The following is an 18,134-nucleotide window of genomic DNA, read 5'->3' as shown; positions in this document are numbered from 1 at the left end:
CTAGGGCACTTTTTAAATGTATACAGTGAATGAAAAATTATATATTCATTTCAAATTCACTTCTAAATAATAGTTTACATTTTTATGAAATATCAACATGTAGTAGAAATAATATTTCCAAAAACTTTGGACAATGCTAGAACCTAAACTTTGACAATGCTAGAAACTAAACATCACGACATTTGTGTATTTTTTCTAAGACATGTCAACTAATTATGAGCTACATTTAAAAATTGGCCATGTCATTCATAAACTACTGGTGGTTGATGCCTATATTATATATAGGCATATATATATATATAGGCAAAAATATATAATATTTTAAAATGTATTGTCTTTGAAATGTAAGTTAATTACAAGCCATGTTCCTAAACTGGCCTTATCATTTAAAACTACTGTCGGCTGATTTTTTATAAAAAGATAAACAAAATCTATCTTTTCACCCACACCCATAAATATGCCTATAGTGTAAAACTCTGCTTTTCAAAGGCATTAAAACCAATGTCTAGAAGCCTGAGCAATTCAAATCAGTTTCACTGTTTCTTTTATGCTTATCACAATTAATTTTCATATTGCATCCCTGCCAATAAAATTCTTTCAAACTATATTACTCTACCAACTGTTTTTAAATAGCACTTAATACTTTTTTGTATCTGAACAGGACTATCTGCCAATGCGCATATGGATAATTTGCTAAATGTACACCTAAGTGTATTCAAATACTTTAGACACGGTTTGTGAAATAGACTTTTTCTGAGGGGCTGGAGACTTACAAAGGTTTGGAGAAGCATATTCCTTTGGTTTGTAATTTCACTGCACTGTCTCTCTAAAGCATTTTCATGAGTTTTCAAAAGCTGTAAGAGGAAGGATTTTTCAGAAAACTGCTGAACCTTAAAATGAAAAAAAAAAAAACACCCAGAAATCAGAATGAATCAATTAGACATTTTATGGTACTTTAGTTAATAGAGCAGATCTGTATAGTATAAAACATGTTCTGTATTATCTTCAAAATGCAAAATATAATTCACACAAAACACCTTACTTTATATGTACTATCTTATAATATTTTGTAAGTGCTTTATAATTACAATTTTTATAATCTCTTCCCCCAGTAAGACTATAGACTCCTCGAGGACAGAGAATTTGTTTTCCTTTCCAATATCTAGCACATTTCTTTGCTTGGGTACTAAAAGTTTTTGCCTATACACATGGAAATCTGCTTCAGGACAGCTTGTTTTAAAGAACAAGTTTCTGTTCTCATCACTTATAAGGAAGGTATGGATGACTGAATACATCATGTATATAATATGACTAATAAAATAATGAGATAAAATCTACTAACCATAAGCAAAAACCAAATCCTATGAATATAGTTATATTAAATAAAACACGAATCTGCTAAAATACTCAGGTGGGTTTTAAGAACTTATTTTTTTATTTTAGTACCTCATCTGGTTCTAACTAGCAAAAGATATAGTAAACATTAGTATTAGACATGTAACTGTTATTTTACTTGCACCATAAAAGGCAGCATCTCTGGAGACCACGAATGTTGAAATGAAAGTCAGAAAGCTGTAATATATAAAAGCTAAAAATAATGCTGGACTGCAAATACTCTTTCTACTATGTTCAGTATGGGCCCTCTTAAGAAAGCATCACTCCTAGTTTGGGGCTGTTCCTATCTCCACAGAGAAAAGAAAAAAGAAATAAATTCAACTTAAATTGCAGAAAGCAAGATTTATGTTAGCTATAAGGACTTCCTCAAGGTGAGAGACAGGCTGTGAAATCTCTGTCCCAGAAGATACTGAATAGTAAAGAGCTTAGAAAATAGTCTGGTCCAGAGGCAATGGGTTAGCCTAAAAGACATTTTGAAATGATATGGCTCAAAAGTCCTACAAATACTGGCATTTTAAAAAGTAACCTAAATAAAACAGAAAATATGGTCTCACATTTATATATTGCCATAGCCCATCTGCCCACACCTTTGGTGCTTGGTGCTGTTCTCAACTCTGTCTTAAGAAAGACATCAACACAGGAAGAGTAGAGAAGTAAAATTTACAAGACCAAAGGAAATCAGAAAATACTTTTAACGTTTGGGTTTCTTCCGCTAAAATCCCAGAAGTAGAACTGCTGGATCATAAGGCAGTTTCATTTTTAATTTTCTGAGGTGTCTCCATACTGCTTTCCACAGAGGTTCAACAATCTACATTCCCACCAATAGTGCAAAAGGGTTCCCCTTTCTCCACATCCTCACCAGTACTTGTTGTTTGTTGGTTTATTGATGATGGCCATTCTGATAGATGTGAGGTGCTATCTCATTGTGGTTTTAACTTGCATTTCTCTGATGATTAGTGACATTGAGAATCCTTTCATATGTCTATTGGTGATCTGTATGTCCTCTTTAGAGAAGTGTCTATTCAGGTCCCTTACCCATTTTTTAAATTGGATTGTTTTTTTGGTGTTGAGTTTTATAAGTTCTTTATAAATTTTGGATATTAACCCCTTATCAGATGTATCGGCAAATATGGTCTCCCATTCAGTGGGTTGTTTTTTTATTTTGTTGATGGTTTTCTTTGCTGTGCAAAAACTTTTTGGTTTCACATAGTCATGTTTGTTTATTTTTCTTTTTGTTCCTCTACCTTCCCCTCTCTCTAAATAAATAAATAAAATCTTTAAAAAAGAACTAAAATAGCTTTACATAGCCATCTATTTGCAGAATGAAATTTCTCACTGTTCCTTTTGTTCTTTCTGTTATCACAACTAATTTCTTAAATTATTTTTCACATTCTTATGTTTGAAAACCAGACTTAGTGGTATGCAAAATTTAGGTAAATATTCATGAACATATTGACAGGATCACAAGATGAGGTCATTTCACAGAATAAATTATCATTATAAAACTCTCTTACCTTTCTTGTTGTAGAGTGACAGGTGGGGATCAGAATTGGGAAGACAATAAAAGAGACGTAAAATCACGACTTAAACATTGTTGAAATCACTGACTTTATTTACTAAGTTACACAATGATTTCAAGGAGTTACAAACAATAAAAAGAAGAGTGGAAGTCCTCGTAGTGCTAATAACTCATCTCCAGCCACACTGCCCTTGTTATTCCCAGGATGTACCAGGAACACTCCGGCCTAAGGCCTTTGCACTGGCCCTTCTCTGCCTGCAAATCTCTTTCCCCAGGCTCTTCATGGCTCACTCTTTCACCTCAGCCAAGGCTTTGCTCACCTTTCACCTTTTTACTGAGGGTTATCAGGATGCCTGATAAGACCACTGCTATTTAAGTTTGTTCTGGAAGTTCTTGTTAATGTAATATAGCAAGAAAAAAGAATAAGAGATATAATTACCCAAAAAGCTGATACACAATTCTCTCTTGTTTGTTTGGGCAAATGTCTTTATTACATAGCTAATAAATCTAAGAAAATTTACCAAGAAACTGTAAAAATAAAAAACAGAGTTCAGTAAACTGACTAGTAACAAAATAAATACCAAAAACAAAGTATCTTTTCTAGTTACCAACAATAAATAGAAAAAAAGCATAAAAAGTATCCCATTTACCACAGCAAAAACAAAATAAATAAAACAGAAAACTTCACAAGAAGTAGCTCATGATAAAGGGAAAAAGACCATTTAGAGTAAGAATCTACTCTACTTTCCTACTGTGGTGGCCACATATCCCCCTTCCCTTCCTCTTTTCTGCTTTCTCATGACCATGAATATTAAACCAAACTAAGACAATAAAAATTCATTCCCATCTTTTGACAGGTGAATTTTATTTCTCATATAACTGCACATTGCCTACCATTAAAGGAGAAAATAAACTATATTTAAAGCCATGTAACTAGTCTGAATCAAAGTAGCTGAGGTAGGCAGCCTTTCAACTTATCTTGAAATATTAATTCATGCAATAACAATTCATAAGACCACAAAGGAACCAAAAGCTGTGTGAGAATTTCTTTCCAGCAGCAGTAAGATTACAGGCACAGCTTGAAGTACCCAGTTCACCCTTGACCTCTTTCATTCCTCTTTTCTGAACCCATCTGGTAGTCCAAAGTCCACTGCCAACCTAAATCTGTGCTTCTCAAAAGAACCCTCATTCTCCACACTATTCTTCCCTTTTCCTCAAATAAAGTGCCCATTCCCAGAGAACTGCTGATTAAGGAAAGAGGAGTAAAGTAGGAGTGTTATTCTCTAATGGTACTTCTTAAGCTGGAAGACTCTTACCAGGGAAGCACTTTGAAATAAGGTGACTTCTGTGCCACTTGACAGCTCAGGAGGCAGCACCTAACTTTTCCTATTACTATATCTTCCTATTCTGTCAGGATATAAAAAAAATGGGATGCTTACAGGAGTGATATTTCATGTACTGCTTTTAATTGAAAAACTATAAAATGACACAGATTCCATTAAAATATACATTTCCTCCTCATAACAAGAAAATTTGGCACATGAGCAAGAAGAGATTTTACCTCAGTCAAGTACACTACAAGAACACCAGAAACTGGGTTGGGGACATTCATATCAACTTGTCAACCAGCAGTTTTAGCTTTAAGATGACAGTACCTTCTTCAAGAACTCAAGGAAATGAGAATGGGACAAAGAACAACTTATATATTGTATCTGTTGGAAAACTGTAAGTCTGAACAGCTCTCACAAATGACAACATAAACCCTATCAAAAAAGACTAACAGAAAAGAAAAAGAGAATTACCTGAAAGCTATGTTCACTAACAAACAAGAGCAAGTAAGGTCATTAAACGGAGTGAGATAAATATACAAGCTGAGATAAAAAAGAAAACATAATTAAGAAATCTAGAAAAGTAACATGGCAACACAGAATTCAAATTTGGAGAGTATTAAATTACAGAACTAATTGCAAATGATGTAATCAGTGATATAAAGTAGGAAAGGTTGCCCAAGACTGCTGAGAACTAGCAAATAACAGAAGATATGGATTCAGAGAAACGAGAACAAAGATCTAAGCTATAAGAAACAGGGTACTTGGAAAAGAAACCAGAATATAATAGCTGAGGTTAAAATGGGAGGCTCACCCTCATTCAAGACAAAATTGAAACATGTTTATGTACAAATACTGAATTCTAAGGATAAAAAAAGTTTTTACAAGCATCCAAGGATGAAAAATGAAACAAAACAGGATACCTAAATCAAGTTTTTAAATAATAAATTTTATTAATAAATAAATTAATAAAATTAATTTTATTAATAAAGATATTAATAAATTTTAGAAGACAATAGTGCTAATAGTGCTAGATGTATAAAGTTTCCTAAAAGTAGATTTGAGTCAAGATTTCTTTATACAGGTAACTTTCACTCAAGTATGAAAAGAGAAATGTCGGATTTTAATGGTTTAGAAAATCCATCATGTACATACTTTTATCCATCACGTACATATTTTTCCTGAAAAATTACTGAACAATTACATAGGCTCACCAAAAGATCAATAGAAAATCAAGAAAGAGGAAGTTGAAGCACTAAGAAATTTGATAGAACAATTTTGGCTAATACAGCAATCTAAGCAAATGTGGAAAAGACCACTCTCTATTCAAACACAGAGAAATGCTGGATGAACTACTACTAATTTAAAACATATCATTTAAATAGCTAATCTGAAAACAGGAGAGAGAAATCGTCATGCCAGAAATCATCACACTAGAATTCAAGCCTAATGGGTATCTTTGAGGTTGGATACAGCTATCATAGGGTAGGGTTTCAAATGCCCACATAAGACCAAAAGTCAAGGCCAAAGGGACCTGGGACAGGGTTCACTGGATAGTCAGGAATCCAGAAGTGTCTATGCCAGCTATGCAAGTAGAGTTAACAAAACTCTACCTGTTGGCTCAAAGATACAGCGTATACATGATCCGTTTCCAATGAGCCATGAGTGAAAGAGGAGACAAACCCAGAATTTCAACCCCAAGTCTTAACTGCTCACGGATGTGAGAGTCAAGTGTCTCTTACCTATGGAGGGCCAAAATCCTGAGCTCAGAAAGTAACATGAAAACTGGTCCGGGACAAGTGCAATCTGCAAGGCCCTGGCAGCCAGGGTGAAAATGGTCCTGAGGGACATCTTTTCTATCAAGGGAATATGCAAGACTCCCAAGGAAGAAAAGTCCTGCTAAAGATAAGTCCGCAATAAAAAAATTTTAAAGCTCATAAGAAAATGCACCACCATGTAAAAACATTATCAGGTGAAACAAGCAGAATTTACAGAAGAAGAAAACAGAGAATTCTGCATGAAAAAATTTAAATTAATTATTCATTCAGTAATGTTTCTTTAACACCTACTGTTCTAGATACCAGGAATAATAGTGATCAAAATAGATAAATTTATATTCCTTGTAGAGTTTACATTCCACTGGGGGGGGGGGGAGACAAATAAACAGATCAATATAAAATACATCAAGAAACATTAAGTGCTACAAAGAAAAAGCAGATAAAGAACAGAGATAGAGAGAGATGGGATGAGGTGATGTTATTTTATATATGGAGGTCAGGGAGACTCCTCTACAGCATTCTCAAACTTTTTTTGGTCTAAAATCTTCATAGCCTTAACAAATTATTGACTCATTTGATTTTTTTGTTAGTTATAACTATGAATATTTTCTGTATCAAAAATTAAAACAGACTTAAAAAAACAATTCACTTAATAATAAACCCATTTCATGTTAAAATATGAAAAAGTACTATTTTCCAAAACAAAAAACATGTAAGAAGAGTTGCATTTATATTTTTTGCAAATCTCTTTAATGTCTGGTTTAACAGAAGACAGCTAGATTATCATATCTGCTTCTTTATTCAATATTTTGCATTATGTTTTTCAGTTAATATACATGAAGAAAACCTGGCTTCTTACAGATGTGTAGTTGGAAATGGGAAGGACTTTTTAATACTCTTGAAATGATTGTGTGTATTCTTCTCAACAAGCGGTGGTTCCTTAAAGGTTAGCTGCAGTGTAGAATCTGAAGCCATTTCAATGAACTTTTTATCTGCTGTTAGAATAAAATCCATTGGTCTATCTTGCGCTTTGAATGGATCTTCCATCCACGAACAATTTTGTAACATTATGCATTGGTCATTTGGAAAATATTGCTTCACTAAATTATTCAGATCCTCCAAATGTTGATACATTGCATAATACAACAATAAAAATAACATTCATTAAAAAACTCATAAGAAATATCTTTGATTATTAGAAAACTGTCAAGGTTACAGTGACAGATCTGAGTCTCCCAAACTTTGAATTTTTGTTAGGAAAGTTGCATATTATCATTGGTACAATAACAAGGCAATCAGTTGTTTGCCTTGCAATGTCTGGGTCACTTGGCTCCTTTTTAAGAAAATTTTACCAAATATTCAAATGTACATAACTACAGTGTGACTATCGATTACTCAAGTAAAAATGGCGTTCCAGAAAAAAGAACAGCCAGCTCACGCTGCAACTCAATCACACAAGTACTCTCCCTTGAGACATTCACTGGGCTTTGGAATACAGAAGGACTTTATGTGAACACCCATTTCATCACACACAATATTAAAACCACGTACACACACACAGCTTCAAAATACTATTTTCTTATACTTTAATCAAGGGCATACAGTGAAAGTGGTAGGTTTTGTTTATTCCTACTGTGAGTGCTCAGCAGTGAAAAATACAATGACTATTAGTACAGTTTGGTGCCACCGCCTTGATTTGTGATTAGGTGCCAACACTACTCACCACTGCCTTGTATCACCACTGTGCATGTTAGCACAGTGAAAATCCTAAATAATTATCAAGAAAATAATTATTTGCGTTATTAAGAAAATAACTTGATCTCCTGAAAGAGTAATGGAGACACCCATGGATCCGCAGATCCCCCTTTGAGCCATCAAGATTTGCATGGGACAGACTCACCCCATGTTAGAACTGAAAGCCTCACATTCTGATAGACTAGTTGGCCACCCTACTAGGAGGGAGCCAAAAGAAGTGAGTTTGCATAAAACACTAACTGCTGAGAAAAGAAGCATTTCAAGCAGAGGAGCACCAAAGCCCTGAGGTCAGGGAATGGCTGATTTACTCAAGAACAAAAGCGCTCATTACAAAGGTACACACACCCCTAGCAAGCCAGGTGATCCCCAGGCAGGTGGACTCCTAGAAAATGCTTAGAGCTACTCTCAAAGGACATGGTGACCTCTTCTGTCTACTTCCATGTTTTAGATAATTATTCATCATGAATGTGATAAGATTTTCTTTAAACAATTACATAGAGAAAATTAAAAGTAATTTCAAACTTTTTTGAAAAACAACAACATCAAGAAGTTTGAGTTTCTAGTTATTCTATAGTTAAAGTTGCTTGATAGCAACCCTCTAATTAAGCCACAAATTTGTTATGTAATTTGTCAATTATTCATGGTGTGATTTAGAAGTTTCTCAACACATGTTTGTTGAATGAAAAGTTATCCAATGTGTGATTGGAGATATTGAGAACTGAGGACATAGCTAGTTGATTTTCCAAGAAATCAACTGTCAAAAGGTGAACTTTTTACAGGGCATTATTTTGTGCTGCAAAGTTTTACAAGGCTGGTAAATGAAGTTTTAACCTTGTGCTCAGTGCAGACCGCACCACAAATGCACTGTTCTTTAATTAGAGGACCATTCTCAAGTTCCTGGAAAAGCAGCTTTTTTCCCCTCTGTTCAAAACGCTTCTAACATTTCAGGCTAAACAATTTATTTAGAGAAGCTCTTTTAAAAAATAAAAAGAAACAGAGGCACACTGATAGATTTTCACACTTGGAAACAGTGCAGTAGCTTTTTCATTTTATGGATCCAAGTCAGGAAGTATGCAACTTTTGTGATTTATAAGCACTTGCAAACACAAAGGCTATCTGGCATCCTGTTAATAGAGTTTGCTCTAAACTGTTATTACCATGAAATATTCTTTAGATTTTCTTAAGATCATGAAAACAAAGTTGAGAAAAAGGAGTCTAATAAATGCTATGTGTAATATTTTTCACTTCATTTAGAAATATTCCAGTTCAATTAACATGAAGAGATTGCTACTTCTTAAGAGACCAGCCCTTCCTACCCCCTTTAAAAGAACTGAAACCATTCATGCACATGACCATTAATTAAGTAGCTCATGTCAAGAACAGATGTGTCAAATGACCAATATGCATCTGAAAATGTTTGACATTAATGCCATTAGGGGAATGAATGTCATTAGAAACCCTACCCCTAGATGGAATACCCAAGAGAACCAAATGCTGAGTTTCAAATATATAAGTCAAAATGGCATGAACAAGCCATTTTGAACTGAATTTCTATTACTTTCAACCAAGAACACCCTAAACTGTGTCAGCATAAGAAATGTCCAAACCTGTGGAGAATTTTTATGAGTTTACTTGAGCCAAATTGATGACATGCCAGGAAGTAAGACCTCAAATGCTCCTGAGAATGACATTTTCCAGTTTCTTTTATGCGGCTGGAATTAAGGGGGGAGAGGAAGGCAGACTGCACGCATGGGGAGAAAGCAAGGTGGGACTGGGCTGCAGGATAGTTAACAAGAGGATGTGATTTCTTGAGGGTGGTTATGCTCCCAAGGGATCTGAAAAAGGAAACATTTCAAAGGCATGTTAACCTATGTGTACAAAAACAATGGATGGAGCTTGCTTACTAGGGAAATGAAAGGCTTGCGGTGTGACTACCCACCATGACCTGCCCACATAGGAATTTATTGTCAGACAACTCTAAGGTTACTTTTGGTTAGATTTATGTATTGCAGAGCCCACTTTCTGTTCACAACTGAGAGAGTCCCCTCTCTAAGGAAGGGGTGGTACTGCTGGCTTGACTCTCAGTCCCTCAAGGGCAAAGGCCACATATTAATCCCCCTACCCTGTCTGACTAATTGGGGTCTTCAGTGATGAGCAGTCCAAATAATTAGAGGAAACCTTTTCCAAACTCAAGTTATTACCTTGCTTGCATAAAGTCACCCAACAGGTAAAGCAAAAGAACATAGAAATAATAGCAAAAAAAAACCCACAAAAATAAAACATTCTTACTAATAACTTCATTAAGCACATGACACAAACTTATCAAATTTGTTGAAAAAAACAAAGCTAGGAGACCACGTGTAGTGAATCATACTTGTAGTTCCCTGTCACTAAGTCTTCAAACCTTCCAACAGCCTCACTGTTTCCTTCTTCCTTCCTTTTTCTCTATACCACAGTGCTGAACAGTGCGGGCTCTCTAGTTAACCCCAGAGACTCAAACCTTAGATATACTGCTTACTACTTATGTGACCTCATGCAAGTTGTTTAATTTCTCTGAGTCTCAATTTCCTCAAATGAATAATAGGAGTAATAATATTGTACTACCAGCCTCATAGGGTTCCTGTGAGAACTGAGATAATCTTTGTAAAATGCTTAGCATAAGGCCTGAAATACAAGTAGTTATTTACTAAATGTTACCCTTTTTAGTGTTTAAAACAGAATAGGTATCCCTTTTCTTGTCTAAGGTCAATTCTTACGTTCTAAATCCCATCCTCCTTCTACCTCCTCAGGGACATTTAACTATTGATTATATTTTCTCTCTAGTCTTTATTGTCAATCTCTCTCTCTAGACTTCTTCCCACTAATATGCACAATGACGACGACGATGATGATGGTGAGATTTGAAGCACAGGTGGAAGAGTTGTCCTTGGTCAGAGCAAAGGGCACTTTCTCCCTAATCAGAAGGAAAGGGGGGATGGTGGGTGTTCATGCAGGAGGTTTAAAACATGAAGGTTGGAGAATTAAAAAAAAAAGTTCCCCATTGGCTAGTTTTTATTTTCTCTTTGAAATAAAAGGTAAATTTATTGATTGAAAGTTCAGTTTGGAAGAGAGCACAAAATGTGCGAGAAGTGTGAAGGTTTCTAACAGTCACTGTGGTGAGTGAGAAACAGAAACACAGTAGGGTCGCCAAGAGCGTAGAGGGCCCAGTGGAGGCCGAGGCTGTCACCATGAACGCACTCTGGCCCCAGTCTCTCTGGGAACCACCCCGGGTGCTGGCACAGCAGCAGATGACTGGTTCACCTAGAGTCAGAATCTTGCAAGGGTGGAGGGCGGGGTGCAAAGGAAGGAGAGAGGAATCAGGGGAAAGAGGGCACTGACAAACCACGAACTCTAACAATAAACAGGAAAGCAAATACAAAGGCAGGCACTCATGGAGAGAAAGGGACAGAAACTTTCTGTCCTGATCAAACTGGAGAATATATATATTGGTAGAAAGGTGAAAGCCTCGTTGATTTTGAATGTGAAGTGTTTTTAGGTGACGGCAAAGTCCTGAGTATGATTATGGAAACAGGTTACGGAATAGACCATGGAGACAATGACATCATCCAAGACAGTGGCAAGAGTTGAAATAGAACGAAGCCTGGGAGCCAGGTGCCAATTTCTAGGGAACAAGGAACTGTCCAGTGAGTCAGTAAAATGACAGAAGACACAGGAAGGAGAAAGATGGTAGTCTGGAAAAAAGCCTAAGCCGCCATCAATGGGTAGAGAAATGTTCCGCAAGAAGCACTGGAGAATGGAGAGGGCACCCCCCAATCCTCCAACTGTGAGGTTGGAAAAAAAATCCTCCACAGAGTGGCTTCCAGACTCAGAAATACATCCACTGGCTATAGAATTGTACACGGGACCAAGGAAAGGGCCAACATATTTAAAGTTCTATATTAAGACTTTAAAAAGCAGCTGTATGTGTTCAAGACATGAGAGATTTGGTTTAAAGGAATTTCATGGAGAAAAAGCCATAGCTGTTGCAAGCAACTAAATGCAACTACCCCCTGAGTGTCTTGGTCACAATTAATGGAACTAGAGAAAAATATTAATGGTGATAAAAATTCTCATTTTCCAAAATTAAGATTAAACAATCCCATGTAATGTTACTTAAACAAATATTAATTAGAAGGAACAAATAATGCCCTTCTTTTATCTGTTTTTAAGCAACTTTTAATCATTATTTAAGCAAGATACAAATTTTTATTTGATAAAATTTAAAGATTTAAAAACCTCAATTACAAAACTCCATTTCAATATTATAAATGATAATAATTTATGATTTTGTCCTTTCCCTAATTAGGTAATAGAGTACTAATGGATATTACATTGCCCTTGGTTCTGGTAGGGTTCCTAACTTTTATTGATTAAAAAAAAGGAAATGTGTACATTTTAAAGTAAGGCAGTAAGAGAGGTCTCCTTAACTTACTTGTTTATGTCCATACAATTTTACTTTAAAAGTTCATGAAATTTTATTATTGTTATCGTATGTATGCAATAAGTTAAAACTGGGAAAAGAAAAAAATAGACAAAATCACCTCAGACTTTCCTCCATTTACTTTCTCTTCAGGAAGTATGGTACTATATTAGGTTTTATTTGTATTTTTATAAAGATTAAATGCCCCAACTTTAACTATAAGCTATTTTTTAAAGCATAAAAAACTCTTATAGGTGCTTAAAAGAAACTACAAATATTCTTGGAGTCCTTAATTTTAATTTCTCTGTCACAATACTATAAAACCTCTCCTTGACTCTCAGAAGCTTCAGGTATATTGGTAAGCATTAATGCAAATCCAGGGCATGTTCTTGTCTTTCTGTTTTCATATTACCAAACCTAACCAGGCATACTATAGCTGTCCAATTCATGACATACTCATACTATATAATTTGAGACTTCTGCAACCACATATTTTAAAGAACTCATTGAGCCCTGAAAGGCAAATGCTATCACTCAAGTTCTAATTACATGCTACCTGAATTTTACAGAACAGAAAAGTGAATACTGTACTTCCTAAGTACATTTTTTTGATCACAAACAACTTCTAAAATAGATGCCCAAAATATTTTCAGAATGTTTCATTGTACAAGTAGCTCAAGCACTGGCTTATTCAAATCATGTTCTAGTTTCTCTTTATACTGCTTCTTTTTGATAAATCAGTCAATAAATGCTAAGTCAAATATGCAAATAAATATATTTTCATTGTTATTGGCAGCATTATAATTAACTCTGAGAATAAAAGAATAAGAAATCAATTTATGATTACTTCTTCAGTTCTTACTATTAGTCATTTACATTATAATTGTGGTTCTACTTTTAAAACCTTTATACATACATATACACACACTATATTATAAATCAAATTATATTATATGAACTGTGACCTTCATGTTAATTTTATCAGTAAAATACAATTGTATTATTGCCTACATAGATGAGCTCATTAAAAAGCAATGCATATTTATGAGACTATATTAATTAGTAATTTCAGCAAATGTTTCTAAACAATGTTAGGGATTTACTCTCTCTTACCTCAAGTATAAAGATTTGCATCAACATTTTTTATGTATGTATATATATCAACAAATTACATTTCCATTTTCCAGCAAAACCGGCAAACAAAGAAAATACTAGAAAGAGTAAACCTAATTTTTTTCAAAGAAATATTCAAAGAGTAAATCTTTTATATTTTAACATTTGTTATCTGTCAGGTCAGTATCTTCATGAATCCAGGAAAACCACATTTTGTCCAAAAACTTACAGAAATGGCCTTTTAAAAAATATTGCCCTAAACTAGATGCACAAGAAGTTTAAGATGAGCTCAAAAAATCTGTTTCAATAAAATACGCCATCATATGTTCATTACACTAGCTTTGTTTTTAAGGTAATATGGCACACACAAGTCATTTAACCTCTTGGCTTCCTCCCCTAGAAAGGGAAGTTAATGGTGGAGGCCAATCACAAGATTCGTCTGGATTAATGGAGTGCTACAGGTTTAGCAGGGAGAACAGTGCCCAGCACAGAGGAAGTGCTCAATAAGTGCTCACTATGCACTACTTGTTTATGTTTTGCCTATTCTAATAGCTTCTAGTTAGCAATCCTGAAAGTATCTTAATTCTTTTTAAAGAAAAAGAAAGCTACATCATGACATTCTTAATGCTTTGCCCAACCCATCAGCTTTTAGCATTGTTGTTTGCAGCTAGTTTATCTGCTACTCACAAGCAAAACAGGACCTAAGGTTGCACTAAATAATAGTTCCAAATTCTATTTTAAGAGACAGCACTACTCTGCCTATTTCATTATCAGAACGCATTATTTCACTTAAAATGCTAATGTTTTATGTGTTAGGCATTGGATACAGGCTGTGGGAATAAAACATGGGTGACAAAAAAAATCCCAGATATACTGCTCACAACATAGTGAAGGATACAAACACAAACACATGTAAGTATCATTTAATTGTAAGGTGGTACACTGAATGTTATAAAAAGTCTTTTCCAAGATGTCCAGGGGATGGCTTCACAGGTGATGTCTGAGCAAGACCTGGAAGGAAGAGCAGAAGCTCTCCGGGTGGAGAAAGACTCTCGGATTACTTTATTCAAAAAGAGAACTGAAATTTCCTCACCATGTAACGCTGAAATAGACATAGTTTAAGAAAACAGGCTTCCTCAAACAGATTTCCCATCGCACACTGCTTGCTTAGTGTGTATCTGTAGGAGTTGAATAAATATTTTTCCATGCCTTTATGCTCCTGCCCATAGCAAGGCATTCACTGTGATACATTCACTACAACTGGAGGATAGTCTTAGCTCCTATGCTGCCAGAGCTCAGATCTTCTGAAAACCACTTTCATCATACAGCTCCCCAATCAGCAACCTGCAATGGTTTACCAGGCATCATCAGCCCTCGGCTTCGGGAGCTTTCGCTCCCAATATGCCTTGGGGTACTCTCCCTTTAGTTCCTGTCCTCCGCGGCCCCAAATGCTTTTCTTCTACTGCTTTGCCTCCCGGAAATTCCACGCACCCTTCAAAATCCTCCTGTAAGAGGCCATCAGATTCCCTCCCTTCTATTGAAAAATAACAGAACTTAAGAAGTGTTGCAGAAAAGAGAGCAATGCTAGTGGAAAACACCTGCTTTTGGATGAAAGGTATGTCCAAAATGTGGTAGAGAATTGAAAAACAAAAGGCAGAGACTCATCTGAAAGTTACATTCAACCTAGTACACTTTCTAAATTATTTATGATTCAAAATGTATATATGACACCAACTACTTATGGAACAATTATTTTTCCAATGACATTGTGCTCTTTTAAAACTTTAATCATCCCTCAGTATGAACAATGAATTCTTTTTTTACTTAAGCTGGTTACCTTATGACAAATTCGTATTAGACTGGAAGGTGTCACTGGATGCAGAACTTAAAATATTCCCTGGCAACATGGAACTAGCTAACCAGCCTACTAGCCTCCTTCCTACTGGAAACACAACTAGTTAAATAGTAAAATACCCTCAGGAAGTCAAGTTAAAACACTTTTTCAAGTGATAAATGAGCATGCTCTCCACGTCAATACCTTGGATTCCAACTTGATTTTCTCTTCATTCAGCTCCTCTGTTGCTTTCTTAATTTTTTCGCGACATCTGTTTATTTCCGACCTGACTGGAAGACAAATTAAATCATTAAGCACATCAATCTTTCTCAAGTCCCCACTTCTGTAGCCTGTGCTAAGACTCCTTTAGGCTGCCCTTCCCTCGGCATGGAAAGCAGGCTCCGCTAATTGCCCTGACCTTTGCTTTGGGGACCTCTTTCTGCTCCGAGCCCCCACCTGCAGAAGTCAGAGGCCCCATGCAGAGGACCAAGCACCCCCACGGACCTTCTCGCATCAAGCGGCGACTCTCCTCGGCCTGATGCTCGGAGAAGATGATGTGCTGAAACAAGGATTCTAAACTCATCTCGGCCCAGGCTTCCGGATCCTTTTTCTTCCCCCCTTAAATATTTTATAACCGAGTCTGATGATCCTGGAAAGCACAATAAAGAAGGATTATTCTCCAGCTGTTCCTATATGGGCCTCCGGCTCTGTCCCCGCCGCCCCCCATCCCCCAACACCGACAGCGCCCACACGGGACGGGGAGAGACCCCGAGGGTCCCGGGCTGCCTGGCCCACCTCGCAGCCAAGCCCCGGCCCTGTTCCCTCTGTGCACAGCGCAGACCCAGTTTCCCCGCCATCGGCCCCCGTTCCACTTGGGACACCACCCTCAAACGCTGCCTCTTCCCCGTGTGGGCACCGCTCCGCCTGGACCAGGCCTGGGCCCCTTTCTGGGTTTTCCTTCCGGTTCCGGGGCAACAAACACGGAGGCCCCAGCCCTGGCCGGTGTGGCTGGGCCGGTAGGAGCCCTGTTGGTAACCGAAAGGTCACCCCCATTCCCTGTCAGGGCACATGCCTCGGTGGCTGGTTCGATCCCCAGTTGGGGCTCATGCAGGAGGCAACTGATCCACGATGTTTCCCTCTTCCCCTCTTTCTCTCGAATGAGAATAAAATAAACCTTAAAAAAGAGAGCGAGACCCCATGCGTCGGCTTCCCAGCTGCCTGGGCAGCATCCCTTCCTGGCCTCAGCCTTTACCTACCAGCTCCCTCACTTTTGAGAGATAAGGTCCTTGAAGAGCTCTGTCTTTCAGCAAAATGCGGACTTGCCAACCACACTATTAACCCGGAGATCTTCCCAAAGGCGGTGGCCTCCCGTATGCCAGGCCAGGCGGGACAGAAACTACGGCGGCCCCTTTGGCCCATTCTGCGTGCAGGTGCTTTGCTGTGACCCTGTGGCCCCAGAGGGTCTCAGGCCTTTAATTGGGGTTGGGGTGATCTATCTCTAAGGCACAAACACCCAGTATGAAAAGTACAAAGTGCCTGTGTTTCTAAATATAAACTTTTGCAAAGTGTTAGCCTTTGAATATGGCAAAGACTGCTATAAATGAGCAATGTCTGACATTCCGCCTTAATCATTCCTTTGTAATCAGGGCATATCTTTTGTGTCTTCTTTAAAATTAATCATTGCCTTTTGTAATCAAGCTGCAGTAATATTAACACTTCAATATCTGCGCAATATGTGTCAGAGACCAAAGTGGTTGCTAATTAAAGATTAAACATGAAAGGCACCTTTGGGACTATTGCATGAGATTTTTTAAATTAAAAAATAAAATATTTTTAATTTTAGTAGGTCAAAATATTAAGATTACAATAAACACGTGACTTTACTCCTGAATGTTAAATTGACATTGGCTAAACTTGTAAAAGTAATTTCTAGTTAGAATGTACTGAGAATCAAGTAAAACAAGGTAAATGTAATTTCTGGCACATCATCTGTATAAGAGACTTAATTAATATTTCATAATGTTATAGTATAATCAGTGTTAAATTTTAACCTATTCCAAATTTCTACCTTAATTTCCAAGCCATGAATGCATAAAACTTAATTTTTAAACTTTATTATGAAAAAATACATAACTGCAAAGTGTAATGAAGTAGAAAAGAATTGCCTGCAAACATCATTTAGAAGCAAACAGTAATAATTATTTGGTTATTGCCTTCCAGGTAATCCTCCTCACCTTGCATTTTTTCCTTTACAAACTTGAAAATATTGTGAATAAGTAATAATAATGATTACTCTTTCTTGAGTAAATTTGCCAGGCACTATTCTAGACATGCTTTATCCTCTTGCAATGATTTTTTTACTATTACTTTTATGGTATAGTTGAGGAAACTGAGGCGCAGAACAGGTAAGTATCCTGCCAAATTTGCATATCTAATACATGGCAAAGCAAGCTCTGAAACCAAGAAATCTGAGTTTGGGGGCCATGAATTTAATTTTGGATTTCGCTCTTTTTTTCCCGCTTATGACATCACAAGCATTTTAACATTTCCTTGAAAACTCTTCATAAATACATTTTTTACAACTTCATAATCCTCCATGATACAGACGCCTGTGTGAAATACCGAAATAAATTGGACTCTTTTATCTGTTAAAGGATGGAAAACAAAGCTGACATTACGGTTTGAACCATTTTCTTTGAGCACTCGTTCAGAGGCTATGCCACGGCAGCCATCAAAGGACAGGGCTTCCCGAAGATAAATTATATTACTAATTAATATCACTCCTTTAGGAATTATTTCCTGTGGACTTGCACAGGGAGTATCCTCATAAAGAGGCTGGTTTTCAAAAGCATGCTGTTCTTTAACATTCTAATTGTATTAGTTACACTCAAACTCACATTCATTATTTACCGAGCTCTTTCTGTGCTGAACTTGGCAGAGTGAGAGTCAGCCA

General features: G+C 36.6%; 1 protein-coding gene across 1 annotated transcript in view; it reads right to left on the bottom strand.

Moving 5' to 3' along the window:
* CCDC172 (coiled-coil domain containing 172) overlaps positions 1-15,817 on the bottom strand; it is a 37,375-nt gene extending 21,558 nt beyond the window's left edge. Inside the window, exons 1-3 of the mRNA XM_054581763.1 lie at positions 15,686-15,817; positions 15,386-15,471; positions 774-890 (exon numbers count right to left, since the gene is read on the bottom strand). Of these exons, the coding sequence (XP_054437738.1) occupies positions 774-890; positions 15,386-15,471; positions 15,686-15,764 (282 nt within the window). The 5' untranslated portion in view covers positions 15,765-15,817. The remainder of the gene's footprint in view (positions 1-773; positions 891-15,385; positions 15,472-15,685) is intronic.
* Between the last annotated feature and the right edge of the window lie 2,317 nt (positions 15,818-18,134).

This window comes from Pteronotus mesoamericanus, unplaced genomic scaffold (genome assembly GCF_021234165.1).
Source record: "Pteronotus mesoamericanus isolate MK-2021 breed Mesoamerican mustached bat unplaced genomic scaffold, CSHL_Meso_final contig_657, whole genome shotgun sequence".
Lineage (NCBI taxonomy): Eukaryota > Metazoa > Chordata > Mammalia > Chiroptera > Mormoopidae > Pteronotus > Pteronotus mesoamericanus.
Note: the sequence above shows the minus strand (reverse complement) of the source record. Positions and strands in the feature narration are given on the sequence as shown.